This window comes from Gossypium arboreum, chromosome 11 (assembly GCF_025698485.1).
Source record: "Gossypium arboreum isolate Shixiya-1 chromosome 11, ASM2569848v2, whole genome shotgun sequence".
In the NCBI taxonomy this organism is placed as follows: domain Eukaryota; kingdom Viridiplantae; phylum Streptophyta; class Magnoliopsida; order Malvales; family Malvaceae; genus Gossypium; species Gossypium arboreum.
In genome coordinates, this window is record NC_069080.1 from 6,131,666 (window position 1) to 6,143,531 (window position 11,866).

Consider the following 11,866-nt stretch of genomic DNA (forward strand, 5'->3'; position numbering starts at 1 on the left):
GAAATATTATCAGGTATTGTGCCCTACTCTCACAATTGTCTGGGTCTTGTTTCTACAACTGTATTTAGGCCCAATATAAATTTCTAGCTGTCTCTCCAGCTGCGAGCATCCGTTAAAATAAATTCATTTTTCTAATAAAATTTTAATATTTTGTATCCTAATAATCTTCAACTCAAGACCCAATATTTTAAAATCCTAAAATCGTAAATTTTAAGATTTTAAATTCTAAACATATCATAAACCGAATAAACATTGTGTTAATGTTATTATTTATTAAATTATTTAATTAATCAACATTAATTAAAGTTAAATTTTAAAATATTATTGAAGAGAATTTATTTTGCATTAGAAAGTGGTTGATATTAATTAAAAATATAAAGTGATAATGACTGTGTTTTAACTCAATTAGTCTCGTTGCTATTGCAACCGGTGGCAATTTAGGGGGCTGGGGCTAGTAGCAACCCTTAAAATGAAAAGTTGTCCATTTAGGTCCTTTAAAAAATTTTAAATTTTAAATTTGTAAAAGTAAAATTATACTTTGACCCATTAATATATTCTTTTAAAGTTTAATATTGGCCTCCTAAAAAAATTTTCTAACTTTGTCTTGATTGCAACAATAAGAAGAATGTGAGTTCAAGCGTACTTAAGTATGTTTTTTTTCTTTGATTTAAGGGTCTGAAGAGGTAATGTTAAGAGGAGATGGCAAAGACCTTGGTCCTCTAAAATAAAAAAATTAGTTAAATCATTTTAAAAATAATAAAATTGCACTTTAACTCCAAATGTGAAAAAATAATTCTATTTATTCCTTTTAAAATATGGAATTATAAAATATTATATGATAAAATTATATTTTAACCTTTTAAAAATTTTATAATTCAGTTCTAAAATATTTGAGATGTTATACCTAAAATTAGGCATTGTGTCAATATATGTACATATAAAGTAATGCATTTTATTAAATGACTAAAAATAACTTTCTAAAATTATCCCCATATAAATTAAATTCTACAAGTTTTCATCTCACCCCTCCCACTTAATTTTTTTGGCCCCATCCCTTGTTTGTTGGATGCTATTTATTGTTACTTCTTTTGGGTTAAAATGACAATTGAGCTTTGGTAAAATTATAATTTGGTCCATTTCCCTTGATGAAAGTGAAAAAAAAGGGACAAATGGAATTGATTTGCCAGCTAATTTTAGACAGATGTTTGCCACATTAATATTTGGATTGAATGGACAGCTTAAAATGTTTTGTTCCTATAATTATAATACTGTATGCTCACTTTGACCATTTAATTTAATATGAAGATGTCACATGGTGTGCAATTTGACCAACAAACAAAATGCATTCATCCATTCATTCTTGTTGTCAGCCACACTAACTAGTTATAATTTAGTGCTCACTTTGTGCATTACATGTTGGGATCATGTTTTAGTATGATTTAAAATGCACACAACACGTCGTGCTAATACAATAACAATCATCCTTCAATCTTCAAAACATAAATTATTTATTTAATTCAATGATAATAAAAATTAAAAATATGATTGATAATTTGTTATTTAATCAACTATTAACGTGAATTTGAGAATCCGATTTAATTCATTTGAATTTAAATTTAATTGATTGAGTGATAAAAAAAATTAATGACTCAAATTTATTCTACTTGAATTTCAGAATTGACATGAAATTACTTGAGTCTAAAAGAACACACTATTTATGAAAAGAAATTAATATAAAATAACATAAATTCAAAATAACCTAAATTTGAAACAATTTAAACGTGGAATACTTGTAATAAAAATGACCAAAATTAATCCAAAACAGTTCAAATCCAATCGAACTTAATTTGATCAAAGAAAACCAAAACTCAAATTCATTTAATTTGTATTCAACTTAATTACAATTCTAAATGTTTCAATTCAAATAATATAAACTTAAAGTGATCAAAATCTAAAATTATTTAAAATTATTATGATAAAAACATTCAACGCTATATGAAATAACAGAAATGGAAAATTATTTAATTTTAAAATAATCTAAACCTAAAATAATTAAAAATTTTAAAACACATATTAAGGTTAATCAGAGCCAAAACTAATCACAATTTAATAACTCACTTAATAAGTTCGGTCAAAAAGTCCATTGGATTTAATTACTCCAAAAATGGAAAGGGAAAAGTGTGTACACGCGGCGTGCCCGAGAACTCCAGCCGCACCACAATTTTTGTTCGGAAAGCCCGAAAATACTCCATCTCCTGAGGGGCATTTTCGTCATCAAATTGTTCAAGACAATGAAAATGCCCTCTTTCATAATCTCTCTCTCTCTCCCACCCCCTTCTCCCTCTGTGTCGTGTCTGACGGGTTTCACTTGCATAGCTAGCAAAGCTAAAGGTACTTATTCCTTTTTTGGATCCCCCAAATCTAGGGTTCATTCGATCCCTAAATATGGTTAAAACATTGAAGCTTTACCTTGCTTGGTGAAGTCTGCATCTCTTTGTTTAGTTCTATGTTCAGCGCTTTACATTTATTATCTTTTCTTTTTTTTGATGATTTTGCCTTTGTAGGTATTGTTCTAAAGACGATTATACTTTGGGTTTTATTTTTTGGGGGTTAATTTTGTTGTGTTGGGTTTGGATTAGAAAAATTGTCGGTTCTTTTCTAAGTCAAGTGTGGTTGACTCTTTAAGTTTTAGAATTTCTGGGTTTATGTTTGTCTGTTTGTGAAAAGTGCGGGAAAGAAAAAGGAAGTGTGAACTTTCAAGTTTTTGGTGCGTTACAGTTGGTTATCATATTATTGCTTAATTCTTGAGATTTTCATTGGTTATTGTGTAGGAATTGAAGCTTCTTGGCGTTGACTGGTAAATATTTGCTTACTCTTTTCTAATTGTTATTATTAGGCCAATCTTGAACAAAATCAATTGATGAATTATTATATTTTCCTTCATTTTCCTTTTATTTTTGCTTAGTCTTTGCCCTGTTTCTATGCCTCTTTTGTGTAATTAAACAATTCTTTACAAATTACGTTTCCTCTCTTATTAGAGTTTGCAAGATGGGGAGCATGGATAGCTTTTGGCAGCTGGGGGATTATCTTCGAGGACAATCAAAAGCCTCAGAGGATAACCAATGGCTGATGGTTGCCTCTAAACTGGCTGAGCAGACGAGGACAAAGGGTGAACGCCTGAGCAATCTTGATCTTTCGAAGGGTCCAGCCGAAATAAGGACAAGGGATAAATTTGGTTTCCGGGAAGACAACAAATTCGAGAACCTTAACTTCAATATGTTAAACTTGGACTCCAAGATTGGAGATAATGTAAGCAAAAGCTCATTCCGAAATGGTACCTACAATATAAATGCTGTTTACCAGAAAAATAATATCAATAGCCTGGAAAACCTGGCTGGCAACAAATATAGCGGCAATAATCATAGCAACAAAGATGTCAATAATAACAGCAGTACCAGCAATAACAACAGCAATGAGAACAGTGCAAACAATGCTGTTGACAAACGGTTCAAGACATTGCCTGCAGCTGAGACACTCCCGAGAAATGAGGTGCTTGGAGGATACATTTTTGTTTGTAACAATGATACAATGCAGGAAGATCTAAAGCGGCAGCTATTTGGTAATTGTCATTTTCTCTTGCCAACCTTTTTCTTTCATTCTTTCTGTTTTAGTGTTCTGGAAATAAGTTATTCTGTCTGTTTGAAGACTCCCATTCTCATTGATGTAATCATCACTTAAGTGATTTCTATTATTAACATCTCAGGTGGGATTTCTTACATGTTGCTGTTTTCTCATTTGATAGGTTTACCACCAAGATATAGGGACTCTGTTCGGGCAATTACACCTGGCTTACCTCTATTTCTCTATAACTATACTACTCATCAGTTGCATGGTATTTTTGAGGTTTGTTCACCTACTTCATACTTGTAAATTAACATTCCTATACATCCCTCTATAATGATTGATGCTGCTGTTCTATTAGGAGTTCATTTATTTCTCTGAATGTTTGCATGTTGCGCACTTTTGCTGGACGAGGAATAATTAGGGAACAAATTACGATTATGTTATTTATTTTCAATTGGTTGTCCAACAGCCAATAAGATTCATCAGTGTAAACTTTTGATGTATGGTCTATTATAAGACTGTTCTCTCCTTCGCTCCACCTCCAGCTCAGTCCCAAAGGGAAAAAAAAGGGCCTTGGATGTTTGATGTTTATAGTACTGTAGCAAATCATTTCAACATCTTTTGTTTTCCTCTTGTGTCATTGATGTTTTCTTCTATACATACAGGCAGCAACTTTTGGGGGTTCTAACATCGATCCAACTGCTTGGGAAGACAAAAAATGCAAAGGCGAGTCAAGGTTTCCTGCTCAGGTAAAGTTTGTGTTTATAATTTGTATTAACTTACTTGCTTATTCCCTTGTAAGAGTGCATGAGCTCTAATTCTTTTAAATTTGTTCCCCAAATAAATAGGTGAGAATCCGTATTAGGAAACTCTGCAAGGCATTGGAAGAGGATGCATTTAGGCCAGTCTTGCACCACTATGATGGCCCCAAGTTTCGTCTCGAGCTTTCAGTTCCTGAGGTACTGCAAGCAATTATAATTTTTCTTCTGGTCTCTTATTTCATGCGAACTTTCTGGTAATCAAAATATTGGATCCTTTTAACTGAAGCTCAAGAGCTTCATATCATTCTTTTGCAGACGTTGGATCTATTAGACCTTTGTGAACAAGCAGGCTCTCCATAAGCCGAAAGTTATCTGAGTGCAAATGTGCTAGGGTTAAGGGCATAAGGCTGCCTGCTTTTCACAGATTTTCCATGGAGCGCAAGCTGTGGGTTAAAGACCAGTTGGCGAATCAACTCAGGAAAAGTGGGAAATGGCGTTAGCCAGCTGAATAAAATTGCGTTTGTGTCTTGTGAAAGATACTTTTGTAAACTTTTGCATTATATTCTTATGTATTAAAAATCCTATATAGATAGACTTGCAAAATGTGAAAGACAATGACTACTATGTGTAATGTTTAAAGTCCTCAAGAAATGAAGGCCTTGAATTTGATGTCTGTTTTGTGCTTTATAACTGTCTCCTGTCTCCTTTTATGTCAGCTGGGCTTCAGTAGAGTTGTAAAAGAGAATACTTTATCAGAGAGCAAAGTACAGGGGCTAATTTACTCCTAATACAGGGTCCTCTCGATGACATCTGGAGTCACGAGCTGAAGAGCGGGTAAGTGAATCAACAAGCAGGAGCTGGGACTGTCAAGCCAAGCTTCTTTTTTTTCCCACCTTATGAACTAATTTTCGTTGCTATAATTGATCCATTGTGCTTCGAGCTATCGAATCGAATGGTAATAACTCTGGAGGAAAATTGGATTCTTACGGCAAGGCAATTCAAAGTTCTAACATAAATAACTTGTAGAAAGCAAAAGAGCTTTCATTCACATCTCTATTAAACTCTCCTTTTTTTCCCACTCTCAATTAACTCTTAAATTCAATCAAATCATAACATATAAATAACCACACCCAAAAACTTGCAATAATTATATATATATAAAGAAGAACACTACGTTATTAATTTCTTGAAGGGTCAGTTCTTTTCCTTGAGCTTCTGTAGCACCTGGGGTTGGTGGTCGATTATTTGAATGTTTCCTGTAAAGGGAAAAAAAATTTACACGATGTTAAAGCTCTGAAAAATAAAAAATTAGGAAAAAAAAACCGACGCAGTCTATTAAAACGACAACGTCTGGGTGCTTTAAGACTGTGATAGTAATTTACCAGATCTTTCCTTGAACTTAGCCTGAAACTACGAAAAAGCTTATCAGCCAACGGCAAAACGAAGTGGCGCCAAACGGTAACCATAAAACTACAAAGAAATTAAAAATAGAAAATCTTCGGAAAATTACCTTAAAAGATTTTTTTTAAAATGAAATTCAATCTCTTACTTAACGCTAAGCTCATGTCATTCGCTTGGCCTGTTTGAAAAAATAATGGCTTCTTTGGTTCTCTCTTCTTTCTGTTTCCCTTCTCAAAAGTCTTGTTCTTTTACGTCTTCTTCTCTCCGATTCAGAATCAGAGCTCCGACTGATTCTAGGTTCGGTGGTCCTTTATTTGTCGGATTCGGATCGGTCAAGAAGAGAAATGGAAGAATCGAGGCGTCGGTTGACTCCACAGCTCATCCGCTTGTGTTTCGTGACCTCGACGCCGACGATTTCCGGCACCCGCTCGATAAACAGGTCCGGTTTTCTATGACAATTTTAATAAATTTTCTTTTATACACAATTAAAGAGATATATATTGTTTGGATTTTGGATGCAGAATACGTTGCTATTGAGAGCGATTCCAGGCCTTAACGAAATAGGAAGAGCTATACTAGGTAACTTCAATTGTTGTTTTTTCTATTTACTTTTTGTACATTTGATTTCCTTTTCTTTTTCCAAAATTAGTTAGTTAAAAACAAAATTAAAATCTGATTAAAACCAAGGAAATTAGTTAGATGTAACGTCAATTCGAAGATTATACATGTGATTTTGTCATCTATTTAGTTCTTCGAAGCCATTGCTTTCTCTATTTTGAAAGCAAAAAGCAAGTAGTAGGAAAATCGAATACCTAATGTCCAAAATGCAGCATTACTGTAAATTGCGTGAGTTTTCGATGTTAGAGAAGCCTTAACTTGAATCTTTATAGCAGGAACCGTGACTGAGCAAATCATGCTTCTTGAGAATATAGGAACCTCAATCCTTGTTTCCAAAGATCAGGTTATTTGATGCTTAGAGTGTTTTTTATTTGAAGTTGTTTTCCTGGTTGTATCCTATGTAAATTGCATCAAATTATTCCAATTTTTTTCCCTGTATCAGCTTCCGGAACTTCATAAAATGATGATTGAGGCTGCGGGAATATTGAATATTGAACCTCCTGATCTCTATGTTCGACAAAGTCCTGTTCCGAATGCTTATACATTGGCTATAAGTGGTAAAAAACCATTTGTTATTATCCATACTAGTCTTGTGGAGCTTCTGACACGAAAAGAATTACAGGTCTTCACTTCTTTCACACTCCCTTTCCATCACGAGCCAAAACTTATTTTCCCTTTTTTTTATTTGTTATTTCCTTTTAGTGTCTGGACTGCTGCTCCAATCCTATTTATATATGTGATTATTAAAGTCTAAATCGAATTGTATGTGCTTTATCATCCATAGCAGTATTGTGATTTGAATGATAAAATGTCATTAATTTTCTTTTTTCTGTGCTACTTCAAGGTAGGCTGTTTTGGCTCATGAGTTAGGTCATCTCAAATGCGATCATGGTGTATGGCTTACTTTTGCAAATCTTCTCACTCTTGGATCCTATCGTTTACCTGGTATGTATTTTGGTTCTATCCATCAGTTGGAACAACTTAGCTACTTAGTACATTCTTAGTTCAATGACAGCACATTTTACTATTTTGTAATATAAGTATCTTGTAATACATCTTCTATATAATCCACATCTATTATGTCATAGTTAGCCTTGATAATCAATGAATATACCAAATCATTTTAATCAATTAATTATTGGAGTATATAAGAACTGTTAATCCTTGAAATGTTATCTTTTATTATTTTGAAAAATAGAATTATATTTTAATATTATACATCTTTTTAATACTTTTGTTCTTATACTGGACATTATCATTAATTATATCTAATATCCTTTATGTGCAATGTTTAGTTAAAAGTTCAAACTAGCATGTATGGGAAAACAAGATCTTAGGCAAGACTGTACAAGCTAATGGACTTCTAGAAGCGATTCTTAGTTAATCACATTGCACTTTACATTTAGAAGAGTACTTTATGTATCGGTGTGGGTGCATATATATTAAGTTATTAACAGTATACATATACATTGGCCTGCTTGTCATTTGCTAGCATGCATCTTATAGTAGTTGTCTTTACAGGAAATAGGAATAACGTTTCCAAACTACTGAAGTAGAAAAAAGGGAATTTAGATGGCATGTTATACTCCAAAAAATATATATATATATATATTTTCTGAACCACCTTTGGTTTTGGTTATAGTACTCTACTGCAGTTATTAAACAACACGGTTTTGAATACCTTAGTTTCTCATAGGACTTGGTGGCTTTATAGCTCAGAGGTTAGAGGAACAGTTAATCCGCTGGCTTAGGGCAGCAGAGCTAACTTGTGATCGTGCAGCCCTTCTTGTTGCTCAAGATCCCAAGGTTTGCCAAAATGTCTCCGAGCTAATATAATCTGTGATCAAATAGTTGAGATTTCATTATCTAATTCTAATTGTGATGCACATACAAGAGGTTGCCATCTCTGTTTTGATGAAATTGACTGGTGGCTGCCCGTCAATGGCTGATCAGCTAAATGTTGATGCATTTTTGGAGCAAGCTCACTCTTATGAAAAGGCTTCTTCAAGCCCAATCGGGTGGTATATAAGGTGAGGAATGGTTTTGGTGAAGCATTCAAAACTCACATATTGCTTTTCCCTTTGATTGTCTAATTACCTCATTTTTAGAAATGCCCAAACACGGCAACTTTCACATCCACTACCTGTTCTACGAGCTCGTGAGATTGACGAGTGGTCAAGAAGTCGTGAATACAGAAGTCTTCTTGAACGTGCAACACAGATGAGCATGTAGAAGAGGTTTAGCACTGCTCTGAACCTGGAGAAAGTCATAGTTTAAAACAGCTTTAATAGGTCTGATTTAAATGGTTATTTTCAAATTTCCATAACCTTTTTACATGCAATATATATCCATTTTCTTTCCATGGGTAACAGTACAGTCATATTTTCCTAATAATGAGGAGTTTGTACATGCCATTAACAATTTCGCATTGCTATCACCTTGTATGTGTTTCAGTTTATTACATTTTTTTTTATATTGATGGAGACATGGAACTTTCCTTGTATTGATCAATCGGATTTTATTTGGGATTCTTTTCAGATATCGCCTTTGCCTTACGATATATTGCCAGGCAGTGGAGAGCACAGAAATGGAGGCAACATTTGTAAAAAGCATCTATAGCTAACATTTGTCCGTAAAGATGATAGTTTAAATTGTGGGAAGAACATATTTGGATTTTCTGAAACCACGATAGAGAAAATTCTCGGAAGTTACAGAAACATAGGTTTGATACTCATAGGAACAGAACACTGTATCCTGCTGTTCAACACGATAAAATCGGATATAGTAATCTCTTAATCCTGTAGTAAAATACAATGCTTGCTTAATTAATATGTTTCAATGGTAGTGTGCTCCGAAATCCACTGTTCCCAACAAGGATTAGCACCATTGAAGAGGCAGCAGCCTCCCAAGATTGTTCAGTCTCCAAGAGTAAGATTGAATAAAAATATCTTAAATCCCATGGCCATGATTATATCAGTAAGCATCGATCTGGTTTTAATGGGTAAATCTTTACTTGGATTAGTGTCTGGCTTGTTTTATTGCTAAAGAAACTGATATGGGTTGCACGTGAATCAGCTACAAAACTTTCCGGGCTGAACTACTGATCCGGCACGAACTTCCACCATAAAATCACCTCACAGGTATTTTATCAGTCTGTGCCAGCTGAAACACCTTAGACAATCTCCACTGCAGCCATTGTTATGAACTATTGTTAGTACCTTACAAACAGTTAGAGATTGGTACATTATTTCCTCTGCTTGTGGTGATATGGCTGGTCGGTTTAATCGATTATTGCTATATAACCGAATCAACTGTACCGAGTGAATACTCATCCTCTAACAATGTTGAGCAGCTAGACCGGTAGAGTGGGTGAATGTGAGTGCATAATTCATGAAAGCCAATCCATATTCCAAATATATACTAAACCTGGCAAGAAAACCTTATCTCAAGGATTTGATCAGATTGGAAAAACAAAATTTAATGTGATAAAGTAGCCGCCATTGATTATATTTAATGTGATGAAGGAGCCGCCATTGACTATTATTCTATGAAAGCTGTTGAGTGTTAAAAGCTAAATGACATGGAAGATAAACAAGTTGTCATTTTCAATTATATATAGAGAGAGAAGGAACGTAACATGAAGGAAGTTAGATTTGAGGGGAAGAAGTAGAAGTCTTGGTTACTTTGGTTAAAATACAAGGATTAAAGATACACTTGGATCTAAATGAATATTTTTGTAGTAATTTACTTTAAAAATGTAAAATTATAAAAAAAATTGTCAGTTAATGGTTGCTTGTTGGACTCGCAATTGAATCTTTCTACTACTGAATATTCGTATATATCCTCCACATTCTGGGAAGACATTTTATCATTTTTTGACTATTGCCTATTCAAGTTTTGGGTTCATCAAACTGCAGCAATAGTCATATTTTGGTAAGATATGTTTGTATGTGTTTTTATGGTGCTCATGAATTTTCAATAATGGAAAGAAACAATTGTTATATGGGGATACAATCTTGTATTTTTTTTTTGCTTTTTTCAGTTTCGTTATTATTTGTTTTACAAACGAGATTTTCATTTGCAGAAATAGGAGGAATGGAGGTGTTAAGAGCTTTTGTGAACAGTCCCATTGGCCCTAAAACAACTCATTTCTGGGGCCCTGTTTTCAACTGGAGCCTCCCTATTGCAGTATTTGCTACAAACTCAAATCCATTTCTACATAGTTCATTGCTGTTTTATGTCATTTCTACGAGATTAATCCAAGTACTCTTGTGCCTATCGCTTTCTTTCTTTTAAAGGCATTTTTAGACACCAAGAAACCCCCAGAAGTGATATCAGGCAACATGACTGCAGGTCAGCCAATCTCTAAGTTTGACCCCTTTTTTTATTCTTAATTCAAACTTACTCCTACCATATCCAACTCTAATCCCAGTAATATAGATATACGTTGCTAAATTAAAGTGATTGATGTGTTTTGAAGTAATGTGCGGCTACTCAGCATTATTCATGAGGTTTGCATGGGTGGTACAGCCACGCAACCTCCATCTTCTTGTCTGCCATGCCTGTAATGAAACCGTGCAGCTTTATCAGCTCTCCCGTTGGATCAAGGCTCAACAGTAAGCCTTCGTAATATTAAGCACTATAAGAGAAACACAACTCAAAATTTATATAAATAAAATTAAGTTGTTATCTACAGGAATTCACAGAAGAAAGATGAAACTGAGGCACCAAACGGCAACAAAGATGACTAGTACCACAATGATCATTACACCTTGATCTTCAATAAAGCCTCTATTGTAAAATTTGCTTCTTTCTCAACAAGATGAAGTATAATTTTCTATAAAGCTTGAGTAAACAAAGCTTAATAGCTTATCTGCGCTACTTAACCTTTGATTCGCTTGGTTATGGTTTGTTTAATATTTTAGCTTAAAGATGAGCTGCATTCATTGATTTGTAAACTTTTACAAAGAAAGGAAGAAAAAGTCTCAATACATTGAAATTAAACTCAAAGATATACAAATTAAAGACAGAGTACCTTCATCGACAGTGAAACCATATTAATCCTAAGGAAAAAAACATTAAAAGAAAGCCACCAAATCCACCACTCAAGCTACGTATAAATCCAATTTGGGAGATAATCAAAAAATTATTATTTTATAAAAATAAATTATATTATTACTCTTTTAAAAAGTTCACACATATCATGATGTGACCATCTAATTTTAACATTACTTATGTATAAAATTATATTAAAAATATATTTATAAAATATTTATTCATTTAGTTTTTACATAAATTTTAATATAATTTTTTTCTCTTACCCATATCATGCCACATAATCTAATTTTAAAAATTCCATAGGAAATGAATAGTTGCAATTAATGAAGAAATAAAATTTCAATTGCATTAATAAATAAATAGAAAAAGCAGATTATGATAAACTTATGATGCAATAAAAATAT

At 33.3% G+C, this 11,866-nt stretch overlaps 3 protein-coding genes across 5 annotated transcripts; all 3 read left to right on the plus strand.

Moving 5' to 3' along the window:
- Nucleotides 1-2,240: 2,240 nt before the first annotated feature.
- LOC108473818 (B2 protein-like) lies at nucleotides 2,241-5,075 on the plus strand. 2 transcript variants are annotated; one of them, XM_017775590.2, is made up of 7 exons: nucleotides 2,269-2,391; nucleotides 2,832-2,857; nucleotides 3,039-3,619; nucleotides 3,803-3,903; nucleotides 4,290-4,373; nucleotides 4,473-4,583; nucleotides 4,701-5,075. In XM_017775590.2, exons 3-7 carry the CDS (start codon nucleotides 3,049-3,051, stop codon nucleotides 4,743-4,745), a joined length of 912 nt encoding a protein of 303 aa, XP_017631079.1. In that variant the 5' UTR covers nucleotides 2,269-2,391; nucleotides 2,832-2,857; nucleotides 3,039-3,048; the 3' UTR covers nucleotides 4,746-5,075. The 2 variants fall into 2 exon arrangements, with proteins under 2 accessions (XP_052877076.1, XP_017631079.1); XM_053021116.1 differs by lacking the exon at nucleotides 2,832-2,857 and having other exon boundaries at nucleotides 2,241-2,391.
- A 657-nt stretch (nucleotides 5,076-5,732) lies between these two features.
- Nucleotides 5,733-9,261, plus strand: LOC108473819 (plastoglobule-localized metallopeptidase 48, chloroplastic-like). 2 transcript variants are annotated; one of them, XM_017775592.2, is made up of 9 exons: nucleotides 5,734-6,225; nucleotides 6,308-6,365; nucleotides 6,680-6,747; nucleotides 6,847-7,026; nucleotides 7,253-7,349; nucleotides 8,101-8,210; nucleotides 8,301-8,434; nucleotides 8,513-8,695; nucleotides 8,943-9,261. In XM_017775592.2, exons 1-8 carry the CDS (start codon nucleotides 5,980-5,982, stop codon nucleotides 8,634-8,636), a joined length of 1,017 nt encoding a protein of 338 aa, XP_017631081.1. In that variant the 5' UTR covers nucleotides 5,734-5,979; the 3' UTR covers nucleotides 8,637-8,695; nucleotides 8,943-9,261. The 2 variants fall into 2 exon arrangements, with proteins under 2 accessions (XP_052877075.1, XP_017631081.1); XM_053021115.1 differs by lacking the exon at nucleotides 8,513-8,695 and having other exon boundaries at nucleotides 5,733-6,225.
- A 947-nt stretch (nucleotides 9,262-10,208) lies between these two features.
- Nucleotides 10,209-11,431, plus strand: LOC108473106 (mitochondrial pyruvate carrier 1-like). The gene is made up of 5 exons (XM_017774666.2): nucleotides 10,209-10,337; nucleotides 10,489-10,592; nucleotides 10,703-10,757; nucleotides 10,885-11,020; nucleotides 11,101-11,431. Exons 2-5 carry the CDS (start codon nucleotides 10,500-10,502, stop codon nucleotides 11,153-11,155), a joined length of 339 nt encoding a protein of 112 aa, XP_017630155.1. The 5' UTR covers nucleotides 10,209-10,337; nucleotides 10,489-10,499; the 3' UTR covers nucleotides 11,156-11,431.
- The last annotated feature ends 435 nt before the right edge of the window (nucleotides 11,432-11,866 follow it).

Coding starts and splice junctions, on each gene's coding strand:
- LOC108473818 (XM_053021116.1), top strand. CDS start 3,049: ATGGGGAGCATGGATAGCTTTTGGCAGCTGGGGGATTATCTTCGAGGA. Junction 3,904..4,289: donor AGTTGCATGGTATTTTTGAG/GTTTGTTCACCT, acceptor CTATACATACAG/GCAGCAACTTTTGGGGGTTC. Junction 4,584..4,700: donor TCGAGCTTTCAGTTCCTGAG/GTACTGCAAGCA, acceptor ATTCTTTTGCAG/ACGTTGGATCTATTAGACCT.
- LOC108473819 (XM_017775592.2), top strand. CDS start 5,980: ATGGCTTCTTTGGTTCTCTCTTCTTTCTGTTTCCCTTCTCAAAAGTCT. Junction 6,226..6,307: donor GGCACCCGCTCGATAAACAG/GTCCGGTTTTCT, acceptor TTTTGGATGCAG/AATACGTTGCTATTGAGAGC. Junction 7,027..7,252: donor TGACACGAAAAGAATTACAG/GTCTTCACTTCT, acceptor ACTTCAAGGTAG/GCTGTTTTGGCTCATGAGTT.
- LOC108473106 (XM_017774666.2), top strand. CDS start 10,500: ATGGAGGTGTTAAGAGCTTTTGTGAACAGTCCCATTGGCCCTAAAACA. Junction 10,593..10,702: donor ACTGGAGCCTCCCTATTGCA/GTATTTGCTACA, acceptor TTTCTTTTAAAG/GCATTTTTAGACACCAAGAA. Junction 10,758..10,884: donor ATCAGGCAACATGACTGCAG/GTCAGCCAATCT, acceptor TGTGTTTTGAAG/TAATGTGCGGCTACTCAGCA.